General features: G+C 34.1%; 1 protein-coding gene across 1 annotated transcript in view; it reads left to right on the top strand.

The window, feature by feature from the left end:
- The window catches only part of celsr1b (cadherin EGF LAG seven-pass G-type receptor 1b), a 47,144-nt gene that overhangs the window by 4,919 nt on the left and 25,625 nt on the right, over positions 1-16,600 (top strand). Inside the window, exons 2-4 of the mRNA XM_016451104.1 lie at positions 11,101-11,739; positions 14,740-14,962; positions 16,195-16,310. Coding sequence (XP_016306590.1) covers positions 11,101-11,739; positions 14,740-14,962; positions 16,195-16,310 — 978 coding nt within the window. The remainder of the gene's footprint in view (positions 1-11,100; positions 11,740-14,739; positions 14,963-16,194; positions 16,311-16,600) is intronic.

The following is a 16,600-nucleotide window of genomic DNA, read 5'->3' as shown; positions in this document are numbered from 1 at the left end:
TTTGTTTTGGGTTGTTTTGATTACTTTTGTTTAATGGTTGTCACAGCTTACAGATGATCAGGATCAGCCAGATAGCAAAGATGCCCCTTTATCATGTGGTTCCAGTGACAGTTACTTAATTTGATTCTCAGAAATGCCATGTGTCGCTGCTTAGTGGGCAGACAAATAACTTTCTAGTACACAGTGACAATAGAGGGAGAACACAAACATTTCTATATATACCATAGTGAAAATAAATATACTTAAATGTATTTGAAATACATTTATGTCATGCTGCGCCATGTGGATACGTTTTCTTTGATTTGAACGAAAACAACGTATCGACGTGGCGCAGCTGACACAAAACAGTATACACAATTTACGTTCAGTGGATACTCTCCAAAATGGTGACGCGGAGGAGACGAATTGTTAAATAAAGTCTTTTTTTTTTTTTTGCGCACAGAGTTTTCTCGTAGCTTCGTAAAATGACGGTTGAACCCCTGATTCACATGGATTATTTTACCGAAATCCTTGCCGCGTTTCTGGACCTTGATCGTGTAAGGACACTTGCTGTCTATGGGAGGGTCAGAGAGCTCTCAGATTCCATCAAAAATATTTTAATTTGCGTTCCGAAGATGATCGGAGGACTTACGGGTTTGGAACAAAATGAGGGTGAGTAATTAATGACAGAATTTTCATTTTTGGCTGAACTATCCCTTTAAATTGTGCGGAAATAGTGCTAAGGTCCAAATAAAGATATACTGAATTATATTTGATTGTGCTAAAGTGGAGCTATTGCAAGTATACTTTAGATACACTTTAAATATCTTGCATTTAAATCCTCATCAATAGTGACATTAAAACACATTTAAGGCTTAATATTAAGAAATGTGTCTTGCACACAAGTAGTACTCCAAATAAAGTTGAATTATAATTTTCATATTAGTAAGTCTCGAGCGACATGTCAGTAAATATGTTAATAGATTTGAACTATACTTACTATGAAATAAATTTATTTTAAATTTATTACTTTTTTACTAAGGTATATATGCATACCTTTTTTAATTGACCATTTTTCTTTTTTAGCATATACATTTTAAAAACATTTTTAAAGATAATTTGCATTTAATAAATATAAATACTTTCAATAAATATTTTTTTAGATTAAATAAATTACATATGTTTTATTAGAAATATATTTTTTAAATGCTTCAGATTAATTATAGAGAATTATTGTAGAATTTTAAATGCAGGACCACTTGCAGAGTTACATACAACAACAACAACAAAAGCTGAATATGAACCAATATTTGTAAAGAAAGAAAATTTCCCTCCACAATTCCAATTTGGCCATTTGTCAGTTCCTTTTGAAATTTAAGGTTGAATTGGAAGGAATTGACACTTTATTAAAAGTGCCAAAAACATTTTTTTTAAAACATTGTCATGTTAAGCTCCCTGAGGTTCAAAAAGTTTTTAAAGTTTCAGCCAACTATTACCATTCATTTTTTAATACTGAAAAAGAAATGTTCGATACACATGATGCATTGTGCTTATTGGACATATCTAAGGACATATCTTTTAGTCCATACATTTTCCACTGCATTAATATAAATGCAGTTTTATGTAAGCACACTGTAAATTTTTAAAATCTGAATTATTACACTTACAGAATATGAAGTAACATCTACATTCATGTTGACTCGGTGGTTCTTCGCTTTCCCAGCATAAAGCCTCATCTCTAGTGCTAGTTATTTTGCATCATTTTACGTTCACTCAATAAACTTGACTGAATCCCAGGGGTGCATTCCATTCACAACAGTTTGTCAAGATAACTTCTTCAGCCTTATCTATAGAGCTTCTGGATTTTGAGTGATAATTCGATATTTAATTTGAGAGAGTGAGCTGCCAGGAAGAGACCATCTGTGGTTAATTCTTCAGCCGTACTTTTGATCTACAGTTTTATTTTAAAGGTAGGGCACCTCTCATAATCTTTGATCTTTTCATCTTTATCTTTTGAACCTTTGATGTATTTCATCCATCCCCTCTTCGTCTAAGTGAAATCTCACGCAGCAGCTGATGCAAAGCGTGTGGCGCACACATTTTTCCAGTTAATGGCAGCGCATATGTCTTTATCCTTATTGCGGCACGTTCTAAATCATCATGTATGGAATCTTTATCTCGTATCAGCGTTTCAAAGCATCTAAACCATGCAGGGAATCTGTGAACCTTTCAGAGAAAAGCAGAGATCAAGCTATCAGGTCACTTTTAATGCTGACATAGACCAGCATTAATTTCCTTGCTGGTTTGGTGCCTGTTTTGGTGATTGCTAGACCAGAAGGTCCAAGAAAATCGTGCTGGTTAAGGTAGTTAAGAAGCCTAGTGGGGACCAGCAACCAAATCACAACATATGCTGGTCCTTTCAACTGGCTAACTTGCATTAAGCAAGCTGACCGCCTTCTAAATCCTCTGGTAATGGAACCAAAGCATTCTATTGGGTCTCCTCATGGACGTCCTCTGAAGGAAGTCTGGGAAAAAGAGTTTTGAAAAGCACTGGCTCTCCGTTGTTGTTGCCATGGAGAAGGGGAGAGCATTGTGGAGCTCTTAAGCGTTTTACGCCAAGCTGGGGGTTGAAGCACGGGCCCCTTTTGTGAAGTGGGGTGAGAAGCAGGGTAGGGGGTGAAATGTGGGGGCTTCTTAAATTCGAGGAGGAGGGAGGCATTGTCCACATGCAGATTTCTGTCAGTGAGGACAAAGCTGTTTGTGTGTCGAGACCTTAAAGGAAGGACACTGCTGAAAGAAGAGAGCTTTTTGCACTCACTTGGTGTCTGTCTGGTGAAAGAGCAGAGATCAGACGTGGATCAGAACAACGACTGCACAACTTGTCATTCATGCACAGCGTGTTGTGACTGGTGTTAATGCTTGACAGTAAAACAGCATTCTCGATCCCATCACTTGCTTGAAGCAGATTTTTATTTCAAAAGACAACGTGTGGTAATAATTGCAGAGTTGAGTTACTCATAAATAGAGCTTAGCAGTATCTGTTCTTATTTTCTAGACGCAACCGGTTGCTATTGGACACTAAAGACTATTTAACAAAGAGTCAGGAATGGTGTTTGGAGGTTTTTCATTGGACTGCATGAGTACAAAGGGCAAACTGGGCATTATCTTCTCTAGCGCTAAGGCTTTGCTACTGAATTCCTTCCTTAACAATGAAATTAAATGATGATGCAATCAAGGCCAATTCTTTATTCCGTCTTAAGGACATTATACAATTATTACAGCCCAGCCAATCCAGTGTTTCAAAGCTGCTGACCTGAAAATAAAATGCCTGTCATCATTTGCTCATGCTCATGTTGTTCCAAACCTGTATGACTTTTCTTTTCTTTTATTTCTATTGAGGAGTACAAAAGGAAAAGTTCAGCAGAATGTTCACACTGCTCTTTTACATACAAAGAAAGCATACAGTGTCAAGTATCTGGCTGTCAAGCTCCAAAAAGTTTGAAAGACATTATAAACGTGGTTTATATGACTTGTGCTACCATTCAAAAGTTTGAGGCCAGTAAGTGTTTGTTTTTAAATTAACACTTTTTTAGCAAGGATACATTACATTGATTAAAAGTGACAGTAAAGACTAAAACATCTATTTCAAAATAAATGTTGATCTTTTTAGCTTTCAAAGAATCCTGAAAAAATTATCATAGGTTCCACAAAAATATTAATATTATTTTTACTGCATTTTGATAAAATTAATACAGCCTCATGACTATAAGAGACTTATTTCAAAAACATTAACTTTCAAAAACATTAAAACATCTTACTGGCCCCAAACTTTTATAATTCTCAATTTTCATACAGCTTTGAAATTTTCAAATTCGGCATGCCATGTTTACATTATGAGAAATTTAAGAACCTATTGGACTATCATATTTTATTCTATTCCTCACACAACACATATGGTACAACTTCAGAAGACATTTTGTGCTCCACAAAACAATGAATTTGGGTTTGAAATGACATGCAAGTAACTAAATGATGACAACATATATTTTAGGTGAACTAATCCCATAAGTTTTGATTTTAAGCCAAACTCAAGCAATCTTTTTTTGAAAGACCTCATCTAATGCAGAGTAATGAAGACGGAAACTTCCAGGTTATTTGGTGGCATCTGCATTTTACTGCATTTTTAAATAAAGGCTTTTAAAGTCTATAATGTATTAATATTTTATATAAGTGCTGCAAACCTTGAAGACCTTTAGTAGATACTACAGCATAACCAAGAAGAAGCACCTTCACATGTCTCTTGGCCTTGGGCAACATTAAAAGTGCTGCCCATAAAATCCACACCTTGCTGGGTTCCATTTAACTGCGCTCCCCTCTGTTTTATGTATGTGCTTGGAGGGATCAAAGCAGACCTGCCACCGATGATGTTAACAAGAATCACAACAGATTCATGAGGGAGGCCGGCCGAGGTGTGGTCTCCATTATCAGACACTTAGTCCATGCACTCTGTGGAAAGAAGCTTTGCTCATTAACTTCTCAGAGTGCAACTTACCACATTCCACACAAGCCATGCCAGGGTGAAAGTTTTTAATAGGCCTTAAGAAGGAATGTAGGACTTGAATGGAGGAAAGATTTGTGAAACAAGCAAGAAACAAACAAACAAACAATTGAAACTATTTCAGCAGCATAGAATGTTAATGTGGCATCTTTAAGAAATGAACAAACTTTGTGTTTACAATAAGGATGCACAATATATTTGCACCATATTAATTATCAAAAGTTTTAGAGATTTTTGCCTCAGAATTATGACTTACTGTGTCATAGTTTTGACTTTTTATGTCGGAATTTTGACTTTTTGTTCTGATTATGACTTTATCTCAATTTCAACTTTAAAATTATAATTCTGATTTAGTATGTAATCATTTTGTCTTTTCCATATCTCATAATTATGACTAAATATTTCATAATTTCAACACTTTTATCTCACCAGTATGATTTTATCTCATACTTGAAACTTTTTACTTTTTATATAATTCTAATTTGATATGTGATAATTATGATTTACAGTTTGAATGTTTTGCAATAATTTTGACTTGTCATGACTTCATCCCAGTTTAGACATTTTATATCGCAATTTCAACTTTTATAGTAGAATTCATATGTAATCATGATCATAATCTGTATGTCATAATCTTGACATTTTAATCTCATAATTATTATGACTAAATATCTCATTTTAACTTTTTATATCATAATTTAAAAATGTTCTCAATTTGGACTTTTTATATCATAATTTAAACTTTTATATTATAACTCTGACTTGGTATGTCATAACTTTATATGTTAGAATTTTTATCGCATTATGGCCAAATATCGCAATTTAGACATTATTTAATAATTATGACTAAATATCTCAATTTAGACCTTTTTTTTGCTCATTATGACATGTTTTCAACTTTTTATATAAGAACATTTTCTTTTTATCTCATACTTATGACTTAACATGTCATAAAATTCATCTCATAATTATGATTCACAGTTTTGACTCTTAATAAATTGACTTTTTATGCAATTGTAACTCGTTTTGTCATAATTACGAGTTATGTCAATCTCAGTTTCTACTTTTTATATAAATTTCAACTTTTTATAATATAATTCATACTTAGTGTCATAATTTTGACTTTTTTTCTCATAATTATGATTTACAGTTTTAATGTTTTGCAATAATTTTGACTTGTGGACTTTATCCCAATTTAGACACTTTATATCAAAATTTCTACTTTTATAGTAGAATTCATAATATGTGATCAATCATAATCTGTATGTCATCATCTTGAAATTTTAATCTCAATTATTATGACTAAATATCTAATTTTAACTTTTTATATCATCATTTTACATTTTTCTCAATTTGGACTTTTTATATATCATAATTCAAATTTTATGTAACTCTGACTTGGTATGTCATAACTTTTTGTCAAAATTGTAATCTCATTATGACTAAATATCGCAATTTAGACTTAATTTAATAATCATGACTAAATATCTCAGTTTAGACTTTTTTTCTCATTATGACATATTTTCAACTTTTTATATAAGAAATTTGTCTTTTTATCTCATACTTATGACTTAACATGTCATTAAATTCATCTCATAATTATGATTTACAGTTTTGACTGTTAATAATTAGACTTTTTATGCAATTTTAACTTTTTGTCATGATTATGAGTTATGTCAATCTCAGTTTCTACTTTTTATATAAATGTCAACTTTTTATATTATAATTCATAGTTAGTATCTCATAATTTTGACTTTTTATCTCATAATTACGATTTAGTATCTTTTCTTATGTGATGGAAATGGGATTTGAGTCCTCTCAAATACTTGATGAATTTTCAGAGGGGCACATCCCTGCCCTCAATGCCTTTTGCACTCAGTAGCCCGTCTCTCTCAGCTGTGCCTATTGTGTGCTGGGCACCAGTTGGCTCGGCTTCGCACATATTTAGGTCAGCCATCAGCCGTGATGTTGCTGTGGCCACTGCTGGTGAAGCAGGACATTTGTTTTGGCGTTGGCTAAATGATGCTTTGGCAGGAGGTTTTTGTCAGTCTCTGCTACTGTTGCACTAGCCAACTGCCAATCAGCTGTCCAAGTATATGTTCCCACATGCTTCTTGAGGAGTGTTTAAGGATAGATGACTGAAAAGAGAAAAATAAGTCTGGTGTGTTTGTATTCTGGGCTTTGTATTCTCACCCCGCGATACTCCATATTTAAAGCATTAGATCATCCATAAATGACAATTCTGTCATTATTTATGCACCCTCATGCTGATCCAAACCCGTATGGCTTTCTTTCTTCCATTGAACACAAAAGAAGAGGTTTAGCAGAATGTTCTCATTGGTGTTTTCCATCAAATCAACCATAAATGTAGTCCAGTAGTCTGTATATTTTAAGTCTATTTTATTAAATCAGAATTGTTGTCAGTGTTGGGTAAGTTACTCTAAAAAGTTATTCATTGCTGCCTGTGCCTACTAATTACATCTTCAACAGTGTAATTAGATTATTGTACTAATTACTCTCTTTAAAATGTATTGCATTGTTTTTTACTTATACTTTCTAAATCCTATATCAGCCTTGACCAAGGATAGACATGAAACTGCTCTTTTAATTCTTTCAAATAATAATATAAAATTAGTGCTGGGCAACGATTAATCGTGATGAATCACTTCCAAAATAAAAGTTTTTGATTATATAATATAATTGTGTGTACTGTGTATATTTATTATGTATATATAAAGACACACACATACAGTATATATTTTGAAAATATTTCATGTATATATTTATATTCATATAATTTATATTATATATATATAAATATATTTAAAATATAAACATAACATTTTTCTTAAATATATACATGCATGTGTGTGTATTTATATATACATAATAAATATACACAGTACACACACATATATTATGTACACAAAAACTTTTATTTTAGATGTGATTAATCGCGATTAATCGATGCTAAATTATTCTTGAACTGACCAAAGTATTTAAAGGGAGAAAGTGACATTAAAAACATACATTTTAACATTAAATGTAAATGTTAATGTTAAATCCAGTATTGTTTTTAATAAAGAATTGTTCTATAGTCTATACAGTATTTAATGCAATTACATCAGAAGTAATTGTTATTAAATTACAGAAAAATTAAGAATTACTTTTTCAAGGGAAAAGTAATTAAATTAGAGTTACTAATTACTTAGTAATGCATTAAACCCAACACTAAGTGTTATTTGATCAAAAACATCTTCACTGCTGCTCACATCTCATCACTTAAAATAAAAAATATATTAATATCATTATTGTTTATTAAAATATGCTGGAATTTTTTTTAAGTAAATATCTTTTAAAAATATCTTTGGTATGAAGAATCGTAGCTTTGACGCATCACTCTTGCTGTAAATAGGCAACTTGTTCTCATGAAAAATCACAGTAAATTGTATGAGATGGCATGATATCATACAATCTCACGATTTTGTGCAGATTTTGATGAAAGAGGCCTTAGACTCAAATCTTTGATTCATGCTATCTACATGGTTGGTTACCAGTTGCCAGATTGGCATTATCTATAGAACAGTTTAACACTCTAAATTCCCACTGTGTGTTCGTTTGCAGGCCAGCTCCTGTGAGTGTGTAAACTACACTGAACATTTATCTTTGCACAGATTGTTTGGCTTCTTCCCTCAGAAAACTCCGTCCCGAAAAGCTGCCCTATGTGTTTGCCTTCGTTCTCAGATTGTTTGAAAAGAAAACTGAACATGACACTTGCTCTTTGCAAAGGCTGTAAACACTGTCACAGCTCAGTGGTCCTACAAAGGAGTGTGTTGGCAAGTGAAACTGTGAACATTTCAACCTAGTTTACTTTGCTAGTGTCATAATCTCCGCCATCAGTTTTGAGGGATTCGATGAAGCTGAGCTTCCTGTGGCGCAGTGGTATCTAGGCCGCTTTTCCATTTAAATGTACAGTGTTTCGCTTTGTTTTCTTGTTCAGCAAACTGTGGAATCAATTGGTAAAGTTTCTCCTTTGGACCACCCACACTTGTGTACAATATTTGTATTAGCACAGCGATTCCTATTTGATCGTATAGACAGATCTTGGAGTCTTATCATTCTTTTGTGCAAGCTGTTTCCTGGAGGAGATCCAAGATCACACCTGTAGGCCGATTTATTATGTGTGGGACAACTTTGAGAATGATCTGTTTGTTGAACACTTTTTCTGGTGGGAAAAACTAGGCTTGGCAGTTAACAGTTTTTCATGTCTATGCCATTTTATTGTTTGATTTAAAGGACATTTTCATGACTTTTGTATGATACACATTTTGGTAGTGAAAATGACTAGTTAATACATTATGTCTGGAAAAAAATGACATTTACAGCAGTAGTGCTTTCTTCAGATTTTTTTAGAGACGTGCTTGGATCAGTTTTCATCGGTACTTTATTGTAAAGTGTCTCTGTAATATTTTTTCTTATATGCCAGAGTGTTTGTTATGCTTTAGAAGCACTTACTGGTAAGAGAATCAACAGTGAGAGAGAGACTTAATGCATTTCAGAGTGGCTGTAATATACAAAGTTGGGATTTTATTGCAGACCTCATTAAAGGAAAGACAAAAAGTAAGAAAGCACTTAACATATACATTACTCTCTTCTTCTCAGCATACGGATCAGATTTCTGGCAAGATTTAGCAAGTTTATTAAGCATATTTAAAAGAAGCAGTTTAGTAGTTTATGGGATTATTGAGTATTATGAACACAATGGAACAGGATGTGACTTGTTATTAGGCTGCTTCCCTTGCAGAAAATGTTTACTTGTGGGAAAATTGTGATTATATTCCATTTTTAATAAAGCATAAAGTTAGGAAATTATTGTGAATCGATTACAAAAATGAATGTAATAAATTGCATGATATATGGTTAATTAATTGAATAAGGTGTCAAAATATTTATAATAATCTACAAAAAAAAAATGTCTGGCATAGGAAGTACTTTTTAAATCATGTTTTATGATCAGTAATATTGTGCATTTTTTATATAAAAAAATATATATTTTATCTCCTCAATTATACGTTATAATGAGAATAAGAAGGGTAATATTTGTTAAACTGAATTGTTTAACACACCAGTGAAATAAGTTAAATTGCAAACAAATTGCATCACAAAGTGCAACACATTTAGTTGAATGTGTATGCATGGCATTTTGTGTGCATGTGCAAATGTGTGTGCGTGCAAGAGAGAAACTCCTTGTTGTGTCTGCAACTGCGTGTCTGGCTTAGCTGACAGTATGTGAAAGGACAGTGTAACAGAGTGGAAACATGTCCTCATTGTCCTGCAATTATAGCTCTCTCCATTCACATGACAGAGGGGCCCTTTACACTAGGAACCCGCACTTGCTACAAGAGAATACACTGGACCATGAACAATACCTGTCAAACTAAAGGACAGAGCAAATGTGACACAGCAGCCAGACTTAGATGCTTTTGCTCTTAATCATTTGGTAATGATAAAGTGGGGATGAATTAAATGGAAGGTGTATTTTATTTTATTTATTTATTTTTTGCTCTGCCAACATTTCCAATGGCCCCACCACTAACTAACTAATTAACTAACTAAAAAAATAAATGAATAATAGTAGTTATTATAATAATAACAGTATTTATTTGTTTATTTATTTGTTTGTTTGTAGCTTCATTACTATTAACAATAATAATAATACCACTAATAATAATGATAATATTTAATAATGATTTTTGTCAAATTTGGTCACATATAAAAAAAATACTTGTATACAAATAATATGTATGTATGTGTCTATAAATAATAAACAAATAAACAGTTTATTTATTTATTTATTTATCATCATAATTGTATATTATTATTATTAGTAGTAGTAATAATAATACACTTTTATTTAAATAATAATAATAATAATACACCATCATCATCATGTTATATTATTATTATTAGTAGTAGTAGTAATAATAATAATACAGTTTTATTTTTTGCAATATGTTTCAGGAATATAAAAAATATACTTGTATTCAAATAAGTATCAGAATTATCTATTCATATTTATACTTGTAAAAAAATTATAATATTAAAACCAATGTTAATGGTAAACATTTATTAATTCATTTAAACATTGGTGAACTTGTTGTTATCAATAATAATAATGTTGATTGTAATAAACTTTAAATTCAAATAAGTATGTGAATAATATATTCATATTTTCCCTGTTAAAAAAAATACAACAGATATTCAGCACCTCTCCACACCAAACTTTTCAAGCATATTTTTCTTTTTGTGTTCACAGTTGATGTATTGCTTGACAGGAAGCTGGTTGTATTGCTGTTCAAACAGTTTGAAAAAAAAGATCATAAAACTGTGAAGGTCGAAATGCTTGGTGAACAATCACAGAATTAAACTCCATGTTCCAGCATGTTCTCAAAGTTCATCTTACCCACAAGAATGTAAACTTACCACCTGCCAGCCCCTGCCATGCCATTCAATTCAGTTTAAACATTAACCAAGTCTCTCAATGTGCCTTTGTGTCTTCACAGATGGACTCCACCAGGTCTCGGCCCTCTGCACCCTACGGGTGACCATCATAACGGACGACATGTTGACGAACAGCATCACCGTTCGTCTGGAGAACATGTCTCAAGAGCGTTTCCTCTCCCCTCTGCTGTCTCTCTTTACTGAAGGCGTAGCCGCAGTCTTGTCCACCAGTCCTGACGGTGTCTTCGTCTTCAATGTCCAAAATGACACGGACGTTAGCGGCAGCATTGTCAACGTCACTTTCTCGGCCCTGCTCCCGGGTGGAGCTCCGGGACGTTATTTCCCGTCAGAGGAGCTGCAGGAGCAGCTGTATCTGAACCGTACGTTGTTGACGTTGATCTCGACTCAGCGCGTCCTGCCGTTTGATGATAATATCTGTTTGCGGGAGCCCTGTGAGAACTACATGAAGTGCGTAGCTGTTCTGAAGTTTGACAGTACGGCTCCCTTCGTGGCGTCCAACACAGTTCTCTTCAGGCCCATACACCCCATGAACGGGTTACGCTGTCGATGTCCTGACGGTTTCACTGGAGACTACTGTGAGACAGAGGTGGACCTTTGTTACTCAGGCCCATGTCAGAACAACGGGAAGTGCCGCAGTCGAGAGGGGGGATACACCTGTGAGTGCCCGCAAGATTTTACAGGTCAGTATCTGGTAATCTATCTATCTATCGATCTATCTATCTATCTATCTATCTATCTATCTGTCCGTTCAACCATCTATCTGTTTATATATGTATTTGTCTATCCATCTATCTGTCTGTCTGTCTGTCCATTCGTCCATTCATCCTTCTAAATGTCTGTCTATGTATCTGTCTGTCTATCCATCTATCTGTCTGTCTGTCTGTCCATTCATATGTCCATCCTTCTATCTGTCTATGAATCTGTCTATCCATCTATCTGTCTGTCTGTCTGTCCATAAATCCGTCCTTCTGTCCATCTATCCATCTATCTTTTTGTGTCCATCCAACTGTCCGTCTATGTATCTGTCTATGAATCGGTCTGTTCATCTATCCGCCCGTCCATCCATCTGTCTGACTATCTGTAGGTCCATGTGTCCATCCATCCATCCATCTGTCCGTACATCCTTCTGTCTGTCTGTCTGTCTGTCTGTCCATCCGTCTGTCCGTCCGTCTATCGTTCAAAATTAGGAAGTGAATGCAGATTTCAACAGCATTCTCAATTCAGGTCTAAATGGCACACACGTCTATACCCAATTCATTATCGGGCAATTGAAAATTGCAAGAAAAGTAATACCACACTTTTTCTAAAATGGCATGATTTGAGGTGTTATGTCAAAAAAGTTGCTGACGGATAGTGGTTTCTTCACATCCCTAACCTAATTCCAAGCAATAGTGAGCTAATAGTGATGTATGCCACAGCAAACACCACAAAAAAAAAAACTTTTTGTGTGTTTTGTATGGATAGTTGATTGCAAATTGGTTGCAAATTGTTCCCTTCTAAGTTGCTCAGACTCGTGAGAGCGTCATTAGTTTTGCTTCTGTCATAACTTGAATGGAGATCCGCTCTTTGGGGAAGGAATTATCCTGTGTAAGTTTGACAGGAGGAATGGCATCCAGACTCTCAGTCCCAAGGTTCAGAGTTCCCGCACTGGATCATTCACTTTGACAGCTTCTGTCTGTTTGTCAGCTCAGGTTTCTGGACTACAGTAAAGAGTAGTGAACCTCTGCCCTCTTGAGCCCTCAGGTAGTATGTGGTCATAACTAGAGGTGTTGACAGTGGCCTCTGTAGTTCCTCTCATGGGTTTCTCTCATTACAGAGTAATGTATCCCTGTAATTCCTCCGAAATGAGGGATTATCTGACCGACATTTGGATCATTACCTCTTTGGAACCTCTTTTGTGTGTCCCAGTCGACATAGTTCCTCTGGGCCCAGATCTTGTCAAGTTAATGGCAGGTACTCAATGGTGCGCACACCGAGCTGGCCAGGAATCAGAGATACAGGATTACAAGTCCAACAAGGTAAAGTCCTCCAAGCAAACCTCAGATGTTTGTTCTGAGGCTACTGCGTTTGTCAGCATGGTGATGGATTTTGGGGGAGATTGTTATCGGCATGGTTCTGTGTCCTGTGCGGATATGTCCATCTCAGGTGAAAGCAAACCACACACGTCTAGATACACACACACAGGGTCCAAAATACCACATAGAAAGTGACTAATATAAGTAAAAATTGACTGTGGCGAGTAAAATAAACAGTTATAAATGGGTATATGATCTAAGACATACAAACTGCTCATTCTAACAACTTTTACGTCAGTGGAAAGTTTGTCCTCAGAGGTTTATTTCTGGATCCTGTTTATTTTAGGAAGTTGAATGTGGTGAATCATATGAAATACTCACAGTAAGCTACTAAAATTAAAAAATGTAGAACAAAATCATAATGTGTCAATTAATGTTTTATATGTATATGTATGAAGCTGTAGATGAAACAGTCATGCACAATTTTCCACAAATATGCTATAAAACTTTAAATAACTCATTGTTAGTTGTCTTTTTTTAAATTAACAATATATTTTAATGCTAAATATGGTTCAGCAATATTTATTTAGCATCTATCTATCTGTCGATCTATCTTGACAAACTTTTCTTGAAAAGAATTTTCAAGATTATAGAATTTTTTAAATTTCAATTATTTTTAATTCTACTTTACATTCCAAATTGAATTGCAATTATGTGTAGTATTATTATTATTATTATTAACTATTATTATTAATTATTAACTATTATTGATATTTTTATTTCACCTGCTGTCAACAGGTGTGGCAAAAATACATTTTTGGACCCTGTACACACATACCAAGACACATATATGAAAACAGGGCTAAAAAAACACTCAGGAAACAAGATTATCAGGTTCAGTTGACCTTTATTGCAATATAAAGCAAAGCAGTCTTACTTTCAACTGAGTTTTTCTTGAATTATATCTTAATTTGATCAAATGCCCTAAACTCAGTCTCAGAATTGTATATTGTGATAAATATCAAAGGAGCCCTCTGGCAAACATCTACCTGTAACAATGTGAATGATGTCACTTTGCTAGCGGCATCTTCCAATAGAGAGTCGTCATCGGTTCACCCCACATCTCATGTCACATTACAAGAGCCTAGTGGAGCATAACAGGTGTCTTACAGACCACCAGGGCTCTTTCTTTGTTCTTCCATTGCTTGGCAGTGGTCCTGTTTCTTTAGAGTATGAACAAAGGTTAGTCTGGGTCAGTGAGCACAGAATCACTAAGCATGCGGCTCAATGGTCTCTCTGAAGCCTTCTCGTTTAGACAGAACTGGAAGCCATTGTCCTGTCGGGACTAAAACTAAGCTCACTCAAGTGATTGGGTTAAGAGAACAAGTTTCCAATTATTATCAGAAATTGAGTTCCACGGATGAATTGCACTTATTATGTGGCAGTGGATGCATGAAATGTAGGTTTATTACCTCATTTTGCATGGCTGGAGAATAATAAAATAAAAATGAGGGTTTTTTTATATTCTTGAAAATACAGGTTCTGGCATTGATGGTTCCATGAAGAACCTTTAACATCCATGAAACATTTCCATTGCACAATAAGGAAATTTATAATGGAAAAAGGTTTTTCAGATTGGTAAAATCTTGGGTATTTTCTTTTCAGGAGAGCGCTGTGAGGTGAATGCGCGTTCAGGCCGATGTGTTCCTGGTGTGTGTAAGAACGGTGGCAGGTGTGTGGACCTGCTGGTGGGAGGTTTCCTGTGCCAGTGTCCTGATGGCGAGTATGAGAAGCCCTACTGCGAGATGACCACACGCAGCTTCCCTGGCCAGTCCTTCATCACCTTCAGAGGCCTGAGGCAGAGATTTCACTTCACCCTTTCCTTTACGTGAGTAAACCATCTAGACTTACTCCATCCATCAGTTTATACACCCACCCACCCATCCATCCATCCATCCATGCACTCCTGTCAACAGTGTTTCTTTTCTGAGGGTTATTATTTAGCATTTTCAAATCTTATTATTTTAAGTATTAAAATAAAAATATCTTAATAATAATTAAGTATTTCTGTTTTAATAATTTATATATATATATATATATATATATATATATAAGAACTATTAAAATAAAAAGCTCTTATACTAAATAAATAATAGACTAATACTAATTAATTAATTAATTAATAATATATTTTTTTAAAAGATCTCAATGAATAATCAATAAAATGACCGATTGTATGAATAAAAATAATGCTTTTCTATATAATAGTATTTTTAAACGTTTTAATGTTCACTTTTTGTTTTTAGGATTTGATAGTTTCAGTTTAGTTTTTTTAATTAATCATATTTTTTATTTTTAAATTGTTTTATTTCATTTTATATATATTTTTATGTCACACTTAGTTAATTACATCTAATTCTCATACAAGTTGTGTCCTGGAAAAATGTCCTGCAAAAACATAAATAAAAAATTGTACAGGTAAACACCTGTTTAACCTTCTCAACGTCTCCTCACTTTCCCATTATGGCATTTATTAATTACCATGTAACCGATCTAGCAAATTAGACACCGTCGCATATCAACCACACGAGTTCTTCTCATGGCAAACATGAAAACAGGATGCTGCGTGTGGTGAGGCATCTTTGTTCAAACTTCCTGTGAGTCTGCCCCTTTGCCATGTGCTATCTGACACCTCTCCCTGCAAAAATCCCAGGTGCCCGCACCACAGGGCCAACTGAGATACCAGAGGTTGGCAAACATCAGAGTATCAGTTTCCCCCGTCCATTACCTCTAGCTGTGTCTCTTGGCAGGTTTTATCACTTCCTTTTCCTCCACTCCCTATCTTTTTTTATTCTTCTGTCAAGCCTGCATGTTTGTGTTGGGAGTGATCTTAGGACGTTCCTGAGCTTTTTTTCCTGCTCTTGATCTGTGGATCTGAAATGAATATTCATTCAAATGGAATGTCTGATTAAAATATGATAAATCTGGTGTAAAACATGATTAAAACTAATTTATGAAACTTTTTTTAAATGGCCTGTGGATCCTAATTTACACTTTGAATTGAACAAGCTTATTATGGTCTTCATTAAGGTTTTATTAATTTGTTTATTTTTTTCATAGGTTTGCTACCAGGGAGAGAAACGCCCTGCTCCTATATAATGGCAGGTTTAATGAAAGGCATGATTTCATTGCGATTGAAATTATTGAAGAGCAAATCCAGCTGACCTTCTCTGCTGGTAAGTAAGACAATTCATTTTAGTTTGAATATAAAATTTAAAAATATAAAATTTCAAATAATAATTTACATTTTAAGAACAGTACCCAGTGCTTTTGTTTAATAAAAAAAAAAAAATTAAACCAATAAAATATGTTTTAATGATATTACCCTTATTGCAGTCACATATATTAAAAAAATTAAATAAACTACATATTTTTGAATCAAATTTGTAAAAAACTATTTTCATTTGTGTTTTTGCAAAATGTGTTTGTTTTTGTTTCATTTTGTGTTGTGTTGTTTTGTCTCATT

Source organism: Sinocyclocheilus anshuiensis, unplaced genomic scaffold (genome assembly GCF_001515605.1).
Source record: "Sinocyclocheilus anshuiensis isolate Anshui unplaced genomic scaffold, SAMN03320099.WGS_v1.1 scaffold491, whole genome shotgun sequence".
Lineage (NCBI taxonomy): Eukaryota > Metazoa > Chordata > Actinopteri > Cypriniformes > Cyprinidae > Sinocyclocheilus > Sinocyclocheilus anshuiensis.
This window is presented reverse-complemented; position numbering and strand designations above follow the sequence as displayed.